At 38.6% G+C, this 19,693-nt stretch overlaps 1 protein-coding gene and 1 long non-coding RNA gene across 13 annotated transcripts in view; one reads left to right on the forward strand and one right to left on the reverse strand.

Annotated features, from left to right (window-relative positions):
- The window catches only part of PPP1R17 (protein phosphatase 1 regulatory subunit 17), a 56,760-nt gene that overhangs the window by 28,070 nt on the left and 8,997 nt on the right, over nt 1-19,693 (reverse strand). For 10 of the 12 annotated variants that reach the window (XM_064414078.1, XM_064414071.1, XM_064414075.1 and 7 more), the window contains 2 exons: nt 3,960-4,072; nt 460-612 (listed from right to left, as the gene is read on the reverse strand). In XM_064414078.1, the coding sequence (XP_064270148.1) occupies nt 460-612; nt 3,960-4,072 (266 nt within the window). Of the gene's footprint in view, nt 1-459; nt 613-3,959; nt 8,113-11,229; nt 11,637-19,693 lie in introns of those variants that run through there. The other 2 variants (XM_064414074.1, XM_064414073.1) reach the window with 2 other exon arrangements.
- On the forward strand, nt 11,619-16,128 carry LOC135296996 (uncharacterized). The gene is made up of 3 exons (XR_010359011.1): nt 11,619-13,637; nt 13,977-14,069; nt 15,811-16,128. It is a non-coding gene; the product is annotated as an uncharacterized LOC135296996 (long non-coding RNA).

Consider the following 19,693-nt stretch of genomic DNA (forward strand, 5'->3'; position numbering starts at 1 on the left):
GACTGGTCTACTCCCAGTGTCAGCCCCAGCCTCCTGCTGTCCACTGGATGTAAGTTTCATGAGAAAGTGCAGGGGCTGAACTTGATCCTTTTTGATTTTGGACCATATCCAATTGGGACATCTAGTATGGTTCAGCAGCTACCAATAAATACACATAATTTCAGACATAAATGTAACATTATTTATCAGCAAGACAGTGAGATCCAAGGAAGCATGTTTTTCAGATCATAAACCTAACCACCTTGGTATTCCCAAAAGTGGGAACAAACTAACTAACATGGAATATCTTTGAGAAAGTCAGATTTTCTGTTCACCTGCTGTCCAAGGTGCACATGCAGGAACCTGTGTTCCTGTCTGCATCTGAAGGGACATAACTGTTTGGACGTTCCATGGACATTCACCCTACTCCAGTCCCCAGACATGAACTGGGATTTCAAAGTTGAGAAATTTACTGTTCACCTGTTAGAGGTGGTGGAGTGTGCAAAGCCGGTGTATCTTTTCTCTTTGGCTTCTTTTGCTCCTGTTCGGTCTTCTGGGGGACTGTGAGAGTTTTACCTTTTCTTGGTTTATTTTTGAGGTCACAGCTCTTAATCAGCTGCTCTGAAAGATCATCTGCAGGGAAAAATATAATAGAAATTAAAACTTAGGGAAGGTAAAAAAACAGATGGTGAAAAGAATCACTTTGATAATAGTGCTTTAGTCCAAATGCCCTGGAAGAAAAATCTCTTAAATATTTAGAAAGCAAACAAAAGAGGGCTCTGTGCCATACTACATGGGAGTCAAGTGACTGAGGTAGTCCTTCTGTGCTGTTGGCAGTAGACATAAAACAAAGAGAGAGAGTTGTGGGCAGCTTGTGTGTTTGCATGTCAGACGAGAGGCTGCATCATTGTGTACAGAGGTTCCATAGCCATCCCTGTTTCATCCAGTGGTAACTGTATGGATTGTATCTTCAAGAGTTACAAGGCCAGTTTTGTGGAGGAAAGTTTTACATATATAGGGTCAGTCTGAGCTATTTGTAAAATGAACCAGTTCTTATATTGCTCCCTTCAAGAGTTAACTTTATTTCCAGAGCTAATGAGCAATTGGTATTTGCTTTTTATTGACATAACATGACACTAGATTTTTGGTTTTCCCTTAAAACAAGCCTTTACTCAGATCACTCAGAGGGTCACCATGACTTTTTCTACAAGAGTCTGTATTTCTGGGTGCTTATGCAAGCTGAAAATACAGAAGATCGCTTGTTGTGGTAGTACGTCCTTCTCCCTCAATTCCTCTTTAGGCCTGCTCTACAATCTCAGCAGCTTCTGATAAGCCTTAGTTGAAACAGCTGAGTGGTGAAATGCTCCTTGGTGCCAATTGGGTGGTGAAGCATCTATGACCATACTGGGTGCTCTTTTATGGTAAAGGTGGGAACTATTTTTACCATACCAGGAACATGAGCAGTCTGACCAAGGTAAGAACAAAGTATAAGCAGTCATTCTTATTAGCCTCGGTAAGTCATTTACCCAACTGAAATGGTACCATTGTTATGAGACCTTTTCAAAAAATGAATTATAGCCTGAGTGTAATAGTACTATTTTTACTGGAATTTTTGGGAAAAATCATCTTGTGGTGCTACAAGCAGCAGTGTAGCAGCAAGGAGAGCTGTTTGAGCTCTCCTCGAACACAGTGGGCCTCTGAGTGGGATGCCTCTTGGAGCTTGCAAACCCTCAAGTTTGCAATACTTCAAAGACTGTTGCTGATAACAAGGTCTAGGCATATATCACCCCCATGCATACATACTCCTTGAGGTGCAGCCCTTGCCAGTTGAGAAACACTAAGGGATTTGATATGAGTACTGCACTGAGCCTGACAGGAATTTTTGATAGGTACCTTTACACTAGTTAATATAGATGTATGCATCTTTTTTGTGTGTTCATGCAAGTGAATAGGTTATGGTATGAATGTTGTTATTTTGAGTATATAATTAGCTCACTGCTATAATTGTAGCAAATCCTATTGAATTTTTTTAAATATTAAATTAGTCAATGACTAAGTGCTTTTGCACCCTTTTCTGACATCCATATTCTCTGCACCCTTACCCTCTTGCATCCCCAATCTTCATGTAAATCGTTCCAAGTTATTTCTAATCCAATTTACTTATGTATGCTTTGTCTACATAAGTAATAGAATGAACCTTGCCACTTAAATCTTTTGAAGCTGCATTCTCATGAATTCATATTAAACCCTGCTTTTTGCCAATAACCTTGACAATGATTCTTTAAGCATTTTAACCGCTCATTTGTGAACCTCTCATTAATATCATCACAGAAACGTATGTTTTGAATTCTTAAAAGCAGCTTGTTTGCCTTCAGCTGGCCTCCCCACATCATTACCATGCAGCCCCTGACTGCAGACTTGCATGCAAGTACTTCATTCTAGGCTCTTTCACACTATTTAAGGCAGCTGTTTTGTCTGTGAGCCTGCAAGTAGATGTGGGAAGGATGGCCTCTGGGTTAAGTCCCTGGACATGTGGGGATTTTTTCCTGGCCTTCACAGGCTTTCTTCATAGTCCTAATGAGCTCATTTATCCTCCCACTGCCTCTGTTTCCCAACAGTATAATGAAACTCATTCTCTATGTATTTAAATAAGCAATTTTATGGACCAACTATGGTATACCAGCAGTTGTAAAAACTGCTGGTATACCATAATGTCTGTGGCTAGAAATGCCATGTAGCAGAGACAGAACTAGGATACCTTCTTTGCAGTACTAATAAACAAAATTTATAAAACCTGTGGTGCGACACTTTTTTTTTTTTTACAAGGAAGTGAAATTGCATTTGTCTTTCATTATTGTTGTCACAAAGGTAACAACAAGCAAACAGATTTTTCTCTCTGGGTTGCTAAATCTTCAGGACAATTTTGTAAGATAAGAGTGAAATCATAGCACTAGAAGCAGAGGCAAAGACCACGAATATGCAAAAAGCTTATCTATCAAGCATGAAATCTGGTATTCAGGAGTGTGCCAGAGCAAAGACAACCCTAGTATGTTCATTGTAAAAGCTGTATGAAGTAGCTTCAAGAAAGAAAACTGATGATGGAGAAAAGTGTGGGAAATAGTGAAGGAAAGATGATTTTCAGAAAGCTGGAAAAGCAGGCCTTAGAAACAGAAGAGCAGAGAAACTTAGAACTAGCTACAGCTGCAAAGTCTGAAGGTAGAAAAAGTTACAATAGTATATCAAGCTAGGACATGAAGCAATAGCTTGAGTTTTGGGCTGGGCTAAGACAGAGCTTAAGACTGCAGAAAATTATGCTTACCAAGATAGTAGATGGTTTTAACAAGCAAGCATTGCGTTAAACAGGTGTACGTGTACTTTTAGTAATTTTCTAAAACAATTGTCTGTAAGCTTTAGCAATACACTATTGGCTAGAAAGAATTTTAAAAGCTCTGTAACAAAGATGTCTTTGGCTGTTGCTGGCAGAGCTTTTGCCATCTTTCTATTGTCTCAACCATGTAATGAGGCTGATGCTGCAATAAAAGCTCAAGGAACGTCTCTCAACAGTCCCGTTCCATTTGTGAAAAGAAAAAAACTTCTCAGCACAGAAAACATTTTTAGAAAGCTGTCTCAGTGATGGCAAATGGAATGCTTGAAATCTTTTACTGAAATTGCATATGGAAGATATATTCAGGGAAAGCTCAGCTATATCCTAGCTTTCAATTTACTGTGGTATAAACTGCTCTACCAGGGAAAACATCAATGACTCTTTTTCCTTTCTCCTCTTTAATTAACTTCACTCTAGTGCTTGATCGGATATTTATATGCAGGAAAAGTGCTCCTTGTCTTTCCATCTGGTACTAGAAGTGTCAGCAGAAGGTGTAATCTATCTGTTTTCATGGGGGGTTAGTTGTATCACTGGACTTTATGATGTGAAGACAATACATCTCATTACAGCAATGACATCATCAAATAACACTTACCTAAATGGTTACACTGTGAATCTTGCTTGTCCAGTCTGTCATCTGGGATATCAAGTGGCTGAACACACTCTGTTGACATCATTGAAACAGCCTTTTCTCCTCCTATGAAGATACTACACCAGATTAAGAAAAAAAATTTAACAATAAATTCAGCAGCATGACATGAAACAACATATTGGTGTTACCTAACAACTGATGAGGAGTTCTTGTCTTTTTTTACTCACACATGCTGTGATTCACTGCCTTGGTTACACACAGAGTAACCTGTTTTTCCACCTACCTTGCTGTAAGCGACCCATACTAGCATAGATTGACTCTACAGAAAAACATACTTTTTTTTTTTTTTTTTTTTTTTTTTAGCATACAGAAAGTGCTATCTCATACACAAAGTAAATGCTAAGGACCAGGATGTTTTGTTTTGGTTTTCTTCTCCATTTTTTCTCAACAGTAAACCAAGGATCATATTTGGTATTTATTATATGAACCAACTTTAATCACAAATTCTGTTGACTTGGTCTTTTAAGTCCAGCTCCACTAAGAGACCTTACATACCCCAGAAATATCAGGTGTAAAGTGCTGCCTCAGAAAGATAGCCACTGCTCACAGATCCCAAAGCCATCATGAAGTAAACTTACTCATCACTTTGGTAAGACCATGGGAACCCATTTCACACAGCTATTTAAGTGTCCATGCTCTGTAAGTCTCACTGGATTGCTGTTTGGGCTATTTTGTCTCCCTTTACTTACAGCTGCAGTGGGTGTAGAAGCCCATCCTCACCCATCCTCCTACCTGAGCTTCCCCAGCACCTTGCAAGCTGAGACTTGATCCTGGGGCTGCCACAGATGCCACCACAGAAAAAAGAAAACTAGACCATTTTTCATTGCTGATCATTTCTATCGTTGCTTAGCAGAAACTCATCAGAATTACAAAGGCAATGTTAAAGAGAAACAACCTTCAACCTGAAGATGCAGTCCAAGTGATCTTGGTATCTGCTTTGATCCAGCAACAGCTGTGGTAGTTTTTTATTCACAACCTCCCTTCTCCATTTTCAGGGAATAAGAGCAGGCTATGACTTCATTGCAAGGAGGAGAAAGGCAATTAGGAAAAGAAAAAAACTAGAGATGTTATGAATAGAAGATGAAAGAAGTAATTGAGGAAAAAAAAGAGGAAGGGGAGGTAGAGAAGGAAAGGCAAATAAAAGAGAAAAGTAAGAAAAGAGGCAGCTGTAGAATAACAGTGAAAAGGAGGATGGGAAAATAGGAGACTAAACTGTGGTAGTTTGGTTTTGTCTTGCTGGAGGAAAAGAAATTACCTTATTATTTCTCTATAAATTACAATAGTTTTTTGCTGACAAGAAACAGAACAGTAGGGGAGTTAATCTCATTTCCATGACTAAACTTGCATCTATGTAAAGAACAATTAACTCTTGAACAAAATATTTGCAAAAGAAGGTAGGAAAGGTTGCACTGATGTAGTTCTTTAGTGGATGGAACACATGTAAATGACAGTGACTCACAAATAAATGGAGTAACTCTGCTGTTATGATTGTATGTGGTGGTTTAGATAAGCCTTTGCCTTTTGCCCAGGCCTCTGGCAGCAGGCAAGTAGCTTTATCAAGGTAGCCAGCACCCCAAAGCTCACTCTCATTCACAAGTTTTTTAGTATAGGCTGATTCGGTCTATTATAGAATGAATTATTTTTTTAATAGACAGAAAACTAACAGACATAAGATTTAAAACAAAGTAATACTACACAGGAATAAAGACAAAAAGAAAAAACAGTACTAGTAGACATATACAGAGAGAGGTTAAAGGTACCTGTTAATGTTACAGCTAGCAATGAAATAATATAACTTAGGATTCAATGTATCTTACCATCCAGTTGGTGATGGGGCACAGATCAAGATCCTTTCCCTCAATCCTCAGGGAAGTAACCACGGATTTGCGTCCATAGTCCAGGGAGAAATCTCCCACACTTTCAGGGTGTGTGTGTGTAGAAGGCTTCTACCTCTTTGATAACTTGTATGTCTTTTACAGTTTGTAAAACAGTGTCTCTCAGTCAAGAATATTTCCTTTATCTCTTCCCACATCTGCTCTCTAGACTAAGAATATGATTCTTAGCTGAGGTCTGAGCACTTCTGGTGCCAGGGATGACCTCTTGCTGGGCCTTTCAGCCCCTAGGTTATCTCTTTATAGACCAACTGTCAGTGGTAGAAAGGAGGGTGTGATAGATGTCCTGCCACAACTGGCTGGCAGCATCAAATTTGACTCAACTCATGTCAACATAAAAAATTGACATTGACTGATATTGCACATAGGGGATTAATTCCCTTATGTTTCACTATTTAAAAATTACAAAAATTTGTAATATTCTACAAATTATTAAGATCTTACGGAATCAGGCCTTGATGAGGGATTTCACCTCCAAATGTTCACTACAGAAATATTCCAGTCCAGCCTCACATCTGTACTAAAGTGTTATACTGCTGAAGGCACATTTGTCTTCACTACAAGAAAAATCCTTCACTTAGGAAGACTCTAGAGAAAGAAATCTTTGAAGGCACCTTAATATGGTTGCTCTGTTTATTCACTGTATAAATAAGCTATAGCTGTGGTTTAAAATAAAGCAGATATAATTTTATTTAATACAAAACTTGTTATCTGTCCATATGAAGGCTTGCACTACATTTTGTGATTTGAGGGAGTTTTATTCTTTTGATGCCATTTGATTTTATTTGATTTGATTAGGGTATTCTGGCTAAATATTATGACTGTAGGTAAAATGTTCTTTTCAGGAGAATACTCTGTTTACAAGGTTTTCAGTGAAAACAGGGATATTTTTTCAGACGCTATGGATATTTTTCTTTTTAACATCTCTTGAGGCAAAAAAGGCTGGGGATAAATAGTAAAATTTAAATGTAAAATTGATAGTAAATTATATTTAATGGAAATAGCTTATAAAATAAGTTGTTTCATTGAATTATTTCACCCAATAAAAATTATGCTTTGTAAAGAGACTTAATACAGGATTGCTTCATTATTTTTTCTTATTATGGTAGTTTGGAAAATTATTCTAAAATACATCTCTTAGGTCTGTGTTCATATTTTCACTGTCACACATGCCGAGCCCTTGGCATCTTCAGTGCCTTAAAATTCTGGTTTACAGGCTAACTTATGACACTCCCCTTCCATTTCTTGTCTTTTGTAAGTCTGCCCTGAAGCCAGTATTGCCTTGCTTACTGAAGTACTACACTTTGTGACAGTCTGTGTGACAAAAGGATAAAAAGATAAAAATTACCAAAATATATAAGGGATTTTGGTATCTTGGGTGTTTAAACATTGTGTATGACATGTGAATCTGTGAGCACTGTTACATCCTGTCATCATGGATTACACACAGAGCTCTCCTTCAAAGGAAAGTTGCTGTATGTGACCATTGTTATGGTGCTTTTCCTAACAACTAAAATCAGTTCCTGCCACTAAGGAAACAGATTCCCCAGTAATGTTTTACATGTGAAGGTAGCCTGCTATGGGAGCTATATGAAGGCATTAATATGGCTTTACAAATTGAAGTATGTTCTCAGATTTTCATGCATTAATGCAACACTTTTCCTAGCAGCCTTCACATTAGCGCAGTTTGCACTCTCTGCTGCCATCAGTCACCCTTGGTAATAAATGCTATTCATGTGATGAAGTAAAGTGTTTTTTTCTTGCACTGTGTTATGTCTCTTGACATAATGATCCACATTCATCCTTTGTGCATCTGCAATGGTTACACTGGAGGCCTAGTTCACACACAATAGAAGATGCTTCCTGAGATGCTATAGATTTTCCTATATGATTTAGGATTCAATTGTTATTTAGCCAGAGACTTTGGTACAGTGCAGCTAGGTTGTACCACCTTCTTTGGAGATATGTGTCTAAATGAGTCACCTCAAGTCTCTTATTTCTTGGAAAAGAGAGAGCTGATAAGGATAACTGAAATGCTTTCCTTAAAGTTGAGGCAAGTTCTAGCTTTGCCTACATAGTTTTGCATTGCTCCTTGTTTAAACTGTAGGCATGAGATTGGATTGGCTCTACTCACAGACAGAAGAGGACAATGAATTACAAGGCAGACTGAAAAGTGCAAGTATTACTAAAAGCTGCTTCAGCCTCATGTGAATGAAATCTCAAGCTGAATCACTGTCATATAAAAGCATGACTCCTTTGGGCATATACCCTTGTAAGATATGATGATTCAGATGAAAAATATTTGAACTTTTCTCTTTCTGGATATCAGCTTTGAATTTTTAGATAGGTTAAAGCACATACTAAATTTTTTTTTCCAAAATTCTCAGTTATTGTACCCACTTGATTAAAGTGCCCAAATAAAGCTATCTTATCACACAATAACATAGTTCTAAAACACACAAATACTTGCAAGTATATGATTACTTTCTTTGCTTAAATTTTTGGTTTCCATAACAAAATTCAGTAATGCAACCACTTTCAGGCTTCAATTAGGTAAAAATATTTTGCTAGAGACAGATAAAGAAACCTGTTTTAGTTAACCATTTTAATGCACAGTTGGTTTAATGTAGATGTGTGTCACAAGTAATCAGCTTAGAGTTTAGAGAATACTCAGTATAGCTACTCTCACATATTTGTAAGATTATGTAAATCTTTCAAGGTCATCTGATAATGTGACATTTAAACTGACTTAAAATGAAATCTCATGAGAAAAAACTTACTTTATAAGATAGAAAACTAAAGCTTTAAGAACAAAATTAAAGAGCTGGACTTATTTTTCAATTGGTTTTGAATTAGGCATGGAAATGGATTGGGGGGAAAATCTCCATTTCTCTTATGATTTGAAGGGTTGTATGCAAGTATGCAACTACATGGATATTGGGTACTATGGATAGTTGTATGTAATCTGAACAGACAATGCAGTTCTCAAATGAGTCACCCATAGGTGATCATTCTTACCTATAAGATGGAGAAATTAAGTTCTAATATGCAATTCTTATAAAAGTTTACAGGGGTTATTTGGGCATCAACATCAATATTCCTCATCATTGTACATTAAGGCTCATGATTTCTTTGTATATTGAATACTTAGAATTTCTAAACTGGCCCTTTATAAGGTATCCACAACCTGTACCTCTGAAGATTTCTGTAGGCCATGTGGTGTATGTGGTATTGTATGTGATTTTTTTTGTTGTTTTGTTCAGGAGAGTGTTTTGTTTCTACAAATGACAACATCTTGAAGAAAAATGTGCTAATCTCCAGGGCATGCACAATTATTAAACAAACCACGGGCATATTGACAAAGGGTGCTAGATAAATAAAAGTACTTTTGAGAGCATCCTTGTTGGGTGACAGCAGTCAATCTGAATTTAATAACTTCATTTTGATAGTTGGTAATAACATTGCCACAGAAGCCTGTTTGGCCCTATGCATTTATCTTCTGAAGCCAGAGCAATTCCTAAGAATAATAGAGGAAAGCAGAGGCAGAAACAGAGGCAACTAGAGGCAACTAAGGTCCTAGGGTGGTACGTGTGCACACTTGTTTGTCCTCATTCTCATATGTAGAGCCTGGCCTTGCTGCTGCTGGTGTACTCAATAGCTGGAAATGGAAGGAAATAGGGAGTATCTCATAGGCTGTTGCCAAATGCAGACACGAGGCCGAGGCTGGACTTCCTTAGTTACAGTCCAGACTGGTCAAAAAGCAGCATTTTGCCCAAAGAGCTGCTCTGGCATGAGGGTTTACTCTTTAAGACTGGTGCCTCTTCTCCCACCAAGCATGCACTTACAGTTTCCTGGGGGAGTTGATTATTAAAGTATTTTAAATTGGTTTGTCCCCTTCTGTCTTGTTGCAATGAGCATATAAGCAAGGAGGGACAGGCAGGCTCCCAGCATCCTTACCTGCTCCTTTATCCCTGCATTCTTAAACCTATGTGGGAGGCATAGAGCAAGACCTGTCATTCCTTCTGTAGCATGCCCCCTGTGGAGGGCTCTATAGTGTGAGTAGGCCCCTTATTTACTTGAAGTCATTTTCAAATGCAGAAAGAAGGAATAAGATATTGGATGAAGCCATCTTGCACACATCTGTCCTATGCAGAAATCATGTGAAACAGGTCGGAACTCGAGGGGAATGGTACCACATCTGGCTGCATTTGGCTTCTTCCATCTGTACTCACCAGGCAGCCTTGGTACCTTTATCAAAAAATATGCACCTTCACACATACCCCATCCTTTCTCAGCCCCATTACAACTGCTTCCTGGCAAATAATCTGAATAAAGCAAGATACAAGTCAGAGTAGAAAATAGATGTCCTACAAGTAGAAATTCTCAGGATTGCTGCTCTGTACTCCGAACCTTTAATTACAAGTTTTACTATATGTTTAACATTACTCTATGGGAGTGATGCCTTCCAGGATACAGGAGACAGCTTCATGTTAATGCACAAACTTTCTTTTTCAGTTACTTGGGCACTAGGCTGCTCTCCACAGACATACTGTCAGATTGTTCACTTTTATAAAGCATATTTAAATCTTCTGAGCAAACACTTTGAAAGCCTGATCTGAGTGTCTCCCTCTATCCAAAACTTTTGCTACTAATAATAGCATGAGTGCAGAAAGTAGCACAGAATTGTCTTGGAGCAGTTTCTTCTCACAGACAGAGTGCTTCTGGGTGCTATTTCAAAAATTGTGGCTGGGTGGTAGAACTAATTCCCACTACTAGCTTGTAAAATAAAAACATTTATTTGTTTGATTGAAAAAATGCAAGATACATTTGCACAAGTTCTGGTTACAAGTCTTTGTCTTTGAAGATCATAGAGTCTTCCCTAATTTTTTCCTTGAGGTACAAATTAACCCCTTGCACATGCCAGGCTTAGTAGTGAGATAAGAAGTCCTTATACTAGCTCCCACTTTGCTGACTTACAAATTTGGTTGTGAACTGTCCCAGCAGTTAATGCTTTAGTTTGCTCTAAAATACTCTCCTCCCCATTTCCCTATCCACAAATCCCAGAGCTGGTTAGGTCACACCTCAACTTTCCCCACACATGACCATCCCCAACCCATTCCCTGTGCAGTTGGGACCCTGTTCTTTCCTGCTCATCCCCAGAGGTGATAAGGCAACTTGCTAGTGGTGGCTGTTAAGAAAACCCAAAACAAACAAACAAACAAATTCACACACTCCCTCAAAAAAAAAAAAAAAAAAAAAAAAAAAAACGGAAATCAAGAAGCCAACCTGCTGGGAGGAAAACACATTGTTGAAGTACTTACTGAGTGGTGTGAGGGGAAGGTGCAGTTGTTTGTTGTGTTTGTTCTCAGGGCTCACTGGAGGATCTTTCTGTACTGGGGCTGCAGTTGATGCTCTTGCCTGTCTTACATATGAATAAGTGGAAGCTGTCGCTGTGGCAAAGCCACACTCGGGTGTCCTCCTGGAGGCTGGGGAACAGCTCCACCACTCCCTGCCCCACCAGCAGATTCTATTCCTGTTTCCTTCCTCTTCCACAAGTTGTAGGGGCCAAAGGAGAGGCAACAAGATGCGTGGGAGACCAGCAGTGCCTCAAGGCTGAGGCGTCAGTCCTGCCAGATGACTAAGAGCCACAGATGCTGATACTCTCAAAGAAGACAGAGAGGATGTGAAAGCTTTGGCACAGAGAGCCAAAAGGTGAGCTGCAACTGCTGTGTCTAGAGCTGCAAAGAAAATCACAAGGGCAGGGAGTAAGGCTGATGCTGTCAGGGTCCCAGGGGAAAGTTGAGAATAAAAGTGGAGCAAGAAGGCAGGGCACACATCTGGAGCAGTACCATAAGCATAGAAACTGATGGACACTGTCTTCAGCACTGAGATTCAGTGATAACTGCTTTTTTTTTTTGTGTGTGTGTGTGTGTGTGTGTATATATAGCACAACTGGTTATACAAGCATGGTGTTTATGGGGTCAGGCAGGGAGCCTTTGTGGCTGACAGTTGTTTGCCAGCAGAGGCCAGTCTCTCCTATTTTAGCCCATGTCTTTGTATGGAACTGTCATTTCAGCTGAGAGAAAAATATGCCTGACATTGGAAAAGCTCTGGAAGAAATACTCTAGTCTGTCGTCAGACTGTGAACTGCCCCTTTCTTAGTATTCATTTGCAACAAAAATGCCTTTGTCTATAAAAACTGTGGTGACTTACTGTTGTTATTATCTTTTCTTCTTTTTTCCCCACTCAGTGACTGCAATTCAAAAGTGCCAGTGTGTATGGCATACTTTCTTTCATAAACAGTATATTGTACAGAAAGCCCAAACAGGCAAACTGCTAATTGCCAGTCCTGCAAACTCTGCTACACCCGTGCGTCCTTTAAGTATCATATGTGGTTCTACAAAATGCCAAGGATGTTAAATGCTCTAAAGGAACCACCTAAAAGACCTGTGAGCTTTCTTCATCAATGCCTGGGAGAGACAAGTATGTTCATTTGCTTGCAAAGTGTGAGTCACCTGTGCTTATGTGTCTCAGTGGCCCACCTTTTAAAAGCAAGTTCCTAAATGCTTAAATTATTCCTGAAAAAATGAAGCAGAGGCTCCTAAGATTTTATTTTTGTGAAGAATATTATTTCTAAATTAAAAAAAAAACAACTAAAAATCCCAAACCTCCAAGCTCCTCAAATCACACAAAGCCCAACCTTGCTTTTTATGAGTTGCCCACCTCCACCATTGTTCAGACCTCTCTGTTGCAGTGAATTTTAAATTTAAAACTCCCTAATTTTCACTGAAATGTATTTTTCTTAAACACAATTATTTCATATTTTTCTATGAAGTCAGAAAATCAGAATGAGGTGAATGAAACAAGGTGGTCAAATCAGAAATATGCTTTGAAACTCAGCTGAAGATAGCTTTTTTATTGTCCTGATTGAAAAAGTCAGCCAGTCATTTATAGCACTAAAGAATTCCCCAAGGACATGAAAATAATTTCCTATTCTAGGCACCAGATCCTAAGGTTGCTTTGGGAAAGTTACAATATAGGTTTAGTCAAAAGGAAAGCAGCCTATCAGCTGTCTCAGCAGCATTACACATCCAACCCTGGTCACCTTTTAGATTTGTTAGCTACCATAATACCATTAAGCATTTAACTGCACCAGCAGATTTATCCCAGTCTCTACAGAATATCGGTTGCTTTATCAGTGTGATGGAGGATTTACTGTCAGATGTGATCTTTTAAATGTTTACAGTTGTTGTCTTGCTTGTAGGAGGGTTGGGACTCCTGCCATATTTCTAATCTTCTCTGTTTGGTTACTTCACAAACACAACCTGGAAAATAGTCTGAGTTTGTAATAAATCTGCACTTTAATCCTCTTCACATATACACAAGCGCTCCCAATCTTGGGAAAAGTAGTTATTGGAGAACTACTAATGTAATTAAAGAGCATGTCTAAAAGTTTCCAGGCTAATGCTTTAGAAGACAAGCAATGCAAAAGGAAAGTAGAAGAAGATCTAACAAAAAAATCAGGTAAATACAGTACATACACACACACACACATATACACACACATGCACATATGTACATATATACATGCATATATGTACATATAACTACAACCTTAGTGTACATTTTTTATTGGTCATGGGTGTGGAACAGAGCATCTGATGCTACCTGAAGAGGCTAGAATGAGTCTGCTGGAAAGGAGAGAACCAAGAACACTAGAGATCACCAAGTAAGTCACATCACAGTACCTTCCTATATAAAAACTTGTCTCTTTAGAGTTAAAGGTGAGCATTATTATCAGCACCAGGAAGGCCTGTTGCCTTAAAGATGACATAGTTGTCACCTCTGTATGTTCCATATCTATTGCACATGGCTATGAAAATATTACAAAATAGTCTACTACTAACCTTGTGTATGATCCAAGACATATGTACCACTGTGGCTCTGTGGGGATTTGTTACATTAAGTTTAAATTAAGGTAAGATTTTACTATCAACCCTGGCACTACTTTCAGATGAAACAAGAGATGCTAATACAGTGAAACTGAAGTGCTATTTTATTTTAACAGATCTTAGGTATCTGAAAACTGTTCATGATTCAGCCTTAAGTCACTTCTCTATGCAGTAGCATGTGGTTACATCCAATATAATACACAGTCCAGGTAAGAAAACTCAGGGCTCACACTCTCCTGAAGTGCTTAAACCCACCTTCAGCCTGTGCTCTTATTGTGTGTGAAAGTGTACTGTGCAGTACATAAAGTTGGTTGCAGATTTATGCTAACTCATAAGCTGCTGCATGCATGTTCATGCTCAAAGTAAATGTATATGTGAAAAATTAGGGAATTGTACCTTCTAAGGAACAATTTATTAATTTAGTCCCTTTATAAATGTTGCCATAGGTATAAAGCAGACTAAAAAACCCAGCTGAATTAATGAAACAGTTGATTAGATAATTTACTTTGCAGATGCAACAGTTTGATCAATAGATCAATGGGCTGTGCTGGATTTTTAATCAAACAGCTTTCTTCCTGCACAGTTTGATCGATAAATCAATGGGCTGTGCTGGATTTTTAATCAAACAGCTTTCCTCCTGTACAGTCAACACTTTGGCAGTTTCCCTTTAAGTGGAGGTTAAAAGTGCAGAACATCAAAACCTGCAGTCAGTGCACCTCACTTTTCAGACTAACTATTACAAACTTTTACATTTCTCCCTATATGTAATTGTTTATCCATGTAAGGACACAAGTTGCATTTATCACAAACACAAACATAAATATATGTCATATTTTTGAAAAAGAAGACTTGTTGAAAATCATTGCCACATCCTGAAAAACAGCATATTTGTCCCAGGTCCAAGAGGGAAATATTTTATTTTACTGCTGAGTAAAGCCTTTAAGGCTGTAGCACTAAGGCTGAGAGGAGTCTGGGGTTTGTATCTACCCTGATGGATGACTCATGGAAATGTCTTTCCTGCTGCCCCTAAAAAGGTTACCAGGATTACCAAGGAAACGTAAAAGTCTAGAAGACAGTAGCCCCATTTGGAGTGGCAAAGGAAATTTCTATGTCAAGAATGAGGGTCATGCCCAGATTCCCTGTACAAAGCCAAGGAGAAAAAACTATCACACTAAGCTGACATGAAAATTATTATAGTTTAACCTGTGCTTTACATTTAGACTAAAAAAAAACATTTTCTGATGTATCTAGGTTACAACAAAGTCTTTCTTCTTACTTGAGAAGAAGCAACCCAGGAGAAAACATGGAAATAAAAAGATGTGGCTTTTCATGAGGGAGAAAGATTTTCAAGTTTGGTGCTTTTAAAGACTCCAGTGCACAATTTCCATTAATCTTTATGTCAGAGGGCTTTGGGAGAGTTAATTTTAGGGAAAGACAGATGTAAAATCCTGAAAATGGCAGATGGTAGCAAAAAATTATATTACAGGCAGACTTAGAACAAAGCAGTAGCAGATGACCTCTGACTCATGTAATTTGTGCTTCTCCTTATATCCATCAGTCTTATGCAGCATGGAGCAAGGTGAGAGCTGGGATGAGGTTAAAGATGGCCTTTACCTCCTAGAGAAGTCTTTTTTCCTCCCTTTCCAGGGGCATTAGATCTGTAGAATTGCTCCTTTTCTTGGAGTTGCTGTTTCTCACTCTAAGTTCTTGATCTGGTTAATTATGTGCTGAACCACTGTCTTCCTGTGTATGAATACCAACGGGTTTGTCTGCTAAAACACTACGGGCTTGTCAAGATTACATAATTTCCAACTCTACATCCAAGGATCTTTTTAAATAGCATCACAGTCCTCCTGCACTTAGAGCTTAAAATATTAAATGGCTTCTAAAACACCACTGTGTTCACTCTTCTTTTTAACACCTTCCACATGGTCTGCTTTATTTTATTAGACTGAGAACCTGGAAAGAAAACAACTTCTCTGACTGGGAATTGCACATATGAATGTGAGAAACATCAGCGCCTATAACATATGCCTATCTCTCAGATTAGAGACAGAGACTCTTTGGTGAACTTGGGCTGTCCCTCAGTCTTTCTGTGCCTTGCAGAAGGATGGCAAGAGTTGTGGATGTCTGACACAGTCTCTGAACTTCCCTGGCAGAGAATATTTCTGCATGTGTTATCCAATAAACAATTTATGGAAAGAGGAATGCACTAGACATGATTGAAACCACACCAAAACTCTATTAACACAGGACATGAAACAAAGAATCAAGGAGCAGAGTGATCCACATAAGAGGGTCTTCAAAGAAGACTCAGGGAAGGTGAATACTGCCTCCTCTCAAACTTCCATGAGTTTTGAGTTTTCTGCAAGCATCTTGAAAAATCCTTACTCACTCTCTGTTCTTAACATTATAGCAGCAGCACCACAAACATTTTGGTAGTTACTGCCCTGTCATGCAATGAGACTGCATTGCTGTGCTGACAAACCTCCAGTTTGTGGGTGACTCAGGTCTTGAGAAGGATATATGGCTGACTTGTTCAGCATTGCTCAGTCAGTGGTAAGGCGTAAGCTGCGTCTTTGCATTTTTCAGCACTTCCCCTCTGTAGGAAGAGACAAAAGCATACCTTTCCATTCCCTGAGGTGTTTGGGGTTTTTTTTCATACAGCTTGAGAAAAAGACTTATGGTCTGAAAAAATTCAGTAGATGAAATACTGGAATAGTTTAATTATTGCTGGCTAGAGAATATAGAGGATGAGATTTCAAGGGAGCAGTCTTCTATATGTCATGGCCTTGTTACACCATTGGTTCCTATTGCTAAGCTGATTACTGTCTGCTATTCAGAGCAGGATGGTGTCCTCTGTCTGAGAACATCTCTCCCATTACAGGAGATGGTACAAAGTGGTAATGCAAAGTGTTTCTAAGTGAGAGAAGAACCCTTCCATTGGGTAGAATTTGAAAGCAAGTCTCAAATGCTCCTAATTTCACTGCCTGCATTTCAAGCTTGCAATTATAATAGCAAAAAGCTGTGTTAGTCTTTAGCATTTTATCATTATTTTCTATAGTTTCAATAGAACTGAGCCCACACGAGCAAGCTGTTGAGCCCAGTGTGAGTACAACACATTTCATTCATTCGAGATGTACAAGCTCTGCATCATTTGGTATTTGTGTAGACAGAAAGTTGTGCTCCTATAGTTTCCATTTCAACTATTATAGAGTGCACAACATACTAAATCTACTGCAGTTTAAGACAAAAGTTCTACTGGTTTAATAGGGCCAAGATGTCACAAAGTTAATTCTCTAAGGCAGCATAAAACCTGAACACTGTATCTGCTGATATCAGGAAAATTTGAAGAGACAGGTGAGAGCTGCCTCTTTTTTTTAATGGTCCAGTGACATCACAAACTATTTATTTTTCTTTGCTAAGGCCAGAAAATAATTAATATAAAACATGAAAGAAAAGGCAGACAGATCTTTCAGCAAGTTGCTTCTGAAAGCAAGTGTGTTACCAAAAATTTGGTAAAATAAATAACTCCTTAACACCAATGTAGCATTAAGAAGCAAACATTCTTTATTTGGCCAAATACACAGGGGAATAGCTCCTCCCAAAAGCCTACCCATACTGGGTACAGGAAAGTTTCTGTTTATATATTGTATTTTGCATACATATTCATTGATTGACCTGGATTAAATATACATATGATAATAATTTTTCCAAAATCATTAAACATCTTTTCCATCCCCTTTATGCATGCATTCTTCTATTCTGGGGATCTCCCTGGTAGACCCCAATGTTCCAAATCACCTGGCTGAGTTGGCAGGACACTGATGCTGGTGAACTTCCAGTTCTTCTTCAATGGGCATTGTACAGTTTCCATGGGTCAGTAGTTTTGGAGAACAAGCATTGTGTTAGCTCACCAGGTGTAGGCCATTTATCATCTGGTAACAAGTTGAACTAAACCCTCTTTTTACTACATAAAGTCTTATTCATCAAAGGTATGATGCTTGTTAAAACCAAACACTGGGAATTTCCATCCACAAGCAAACCTCAATGAGGATCTTGCAGAAGAGTAATAGCAGGGTACCCATTTCCTACAACCAATATCACAAATGCTCTTATATATGTGGAAGGAGGACCAAAGATATTGTGAAAACAGAAATGTGGGTCCCTGCTGAAGGTGCTCCAGTGAAAGTAAATCCAACCTTTCTGTTAAACATTTGGATACACTTAAACCCCCCAAATAAATGCTCAGGTGCATTTCTGTAAAGCCAGGAGGGAGAAGAGCTTACTCTCTTCCCTGCTCCCTCTGCTGTCCTCCTCTGGAATAGTGATTTTACGGCTTCCCCATTAGAGCAGCAGGAAGTGGAGATGATGGTGTTAGAAAAATGCAGGGGAGAGGGGTGGACATATGCCAGTGTATGTTCCATTTAATATTCAGTTATTTATGTAAAGTGAAACAGCTCCATCCATTTAGACAGCTTGCATTCATCCAGACCCTGTGACACTCCACAATCCTGTCTGTAAAATATATGCTGACTTGATTCAGGATTTTCTGGAGATGGTATGCATAGAATGGAGATGGAACTCCATTTCCAGGGGCCCCTAGAAGCCAAAAAAGAAGGTCTCTCTCCATTTCACACACCTTTTCTTTCCTTTTTTTTTTTCCCCCTAACAATCTACAACCTATCTTGGAGCCAGGCTTTGTGAAATGCTAAGCAGGCAGGGCTGACCACCATTTTCTGAACAGCAATACTTGTTCCCCCTCCTCAGTCAGAACAGGCATTGCTCCATTTGGTACAGGCAACCCCTTTCCTTAATCAGCATGGGGAGATCAGGGAAATCAACCCCATGAGGTAAGTTGTCTGCGGTGAATTTGACTCTGCGCATCTGACTTGAGTAATTTATTGCCTCTTGTGGGATAACAAATGAGTAGTTGCTATAACCTGCACATAGCAATGCACAAAAGAGACTGGAAAGTAGCTTTTTGCTCTAACTTAGCTAAGTTGACTTCTGCCAACAATAGTAGAAACAGCCATCACAATTATTTTGGTTGTAAAACTGAGCTTGTCTGTACTTCTGCAGGGAGCATATACATTGATTAAGATAAATGCTAATGAGGACCCTCTAAGACCAGAAATAAATACTCAGACATTTGTAAAAATTGGAAATCCATTTCTCTCCTTTCTAAATATTTTTTATTAATTACACACAAAATTTACAGTAGTCTTACATGGTGAATCAGCACTGGAAAGGTACTAGCCATCCCTTACTTTATGTAAAAGGACTTAATTTTAGCCAGAAGGGGAATGGAGGATTATTTTTGCTAATTAGTTCTGAAAATCATTCACTTAGACAATCACTGACTCTTTTGGGCTTAACGGGCAGTGTGAAAGCTATGCTACATCATTCTTCTTGGATCTCTACAGGATTCATAAAGGCCCAGATATGAAAATTTAGCTGGCTGCATTTATGTCATGGTTGGCCTGGTTATAGGCATCTCTTCTTTATACCTTAGCAAGATATAAATAACAATGTCATGACTGAGAACATCAGGACTTCTTCCATCTTGTAAAATGGAAGAGGGAATAGCTTTGTTAGTTATTGAATTCCAGCTGCATAATTAGTGTTTATAGTATCTCTCCTTGAAAATATACATGTGTATTTCATTCCCGATTTGCATGCTTAATTTAACTAAATCAATTGTTGCAGACCTGATTCCATTTACTTAAAACAAGCACTACCTGCAGCATATCAAATATGAAATAACATTGAAAGTAATTAATATTTATCCTTTAAATAAAGGATAAAGTTTCTTTTGGACTGGTATTATTAA

Source organism: Passer domesticus, chromosome 3 (genome assembly GCF_036417665.1).
Source record: "Passer domesticus isolate bPasDom1 chromosome 3, bPasDom1.hap1, whole genome shotgun sequence".
NCBI classification, from domain to species: domain Eukaryota; kingdom Metazoa; phylum Chordata; class Aves; order Passeriformes; family Passeridae; genus Passer; species Passer domesticus.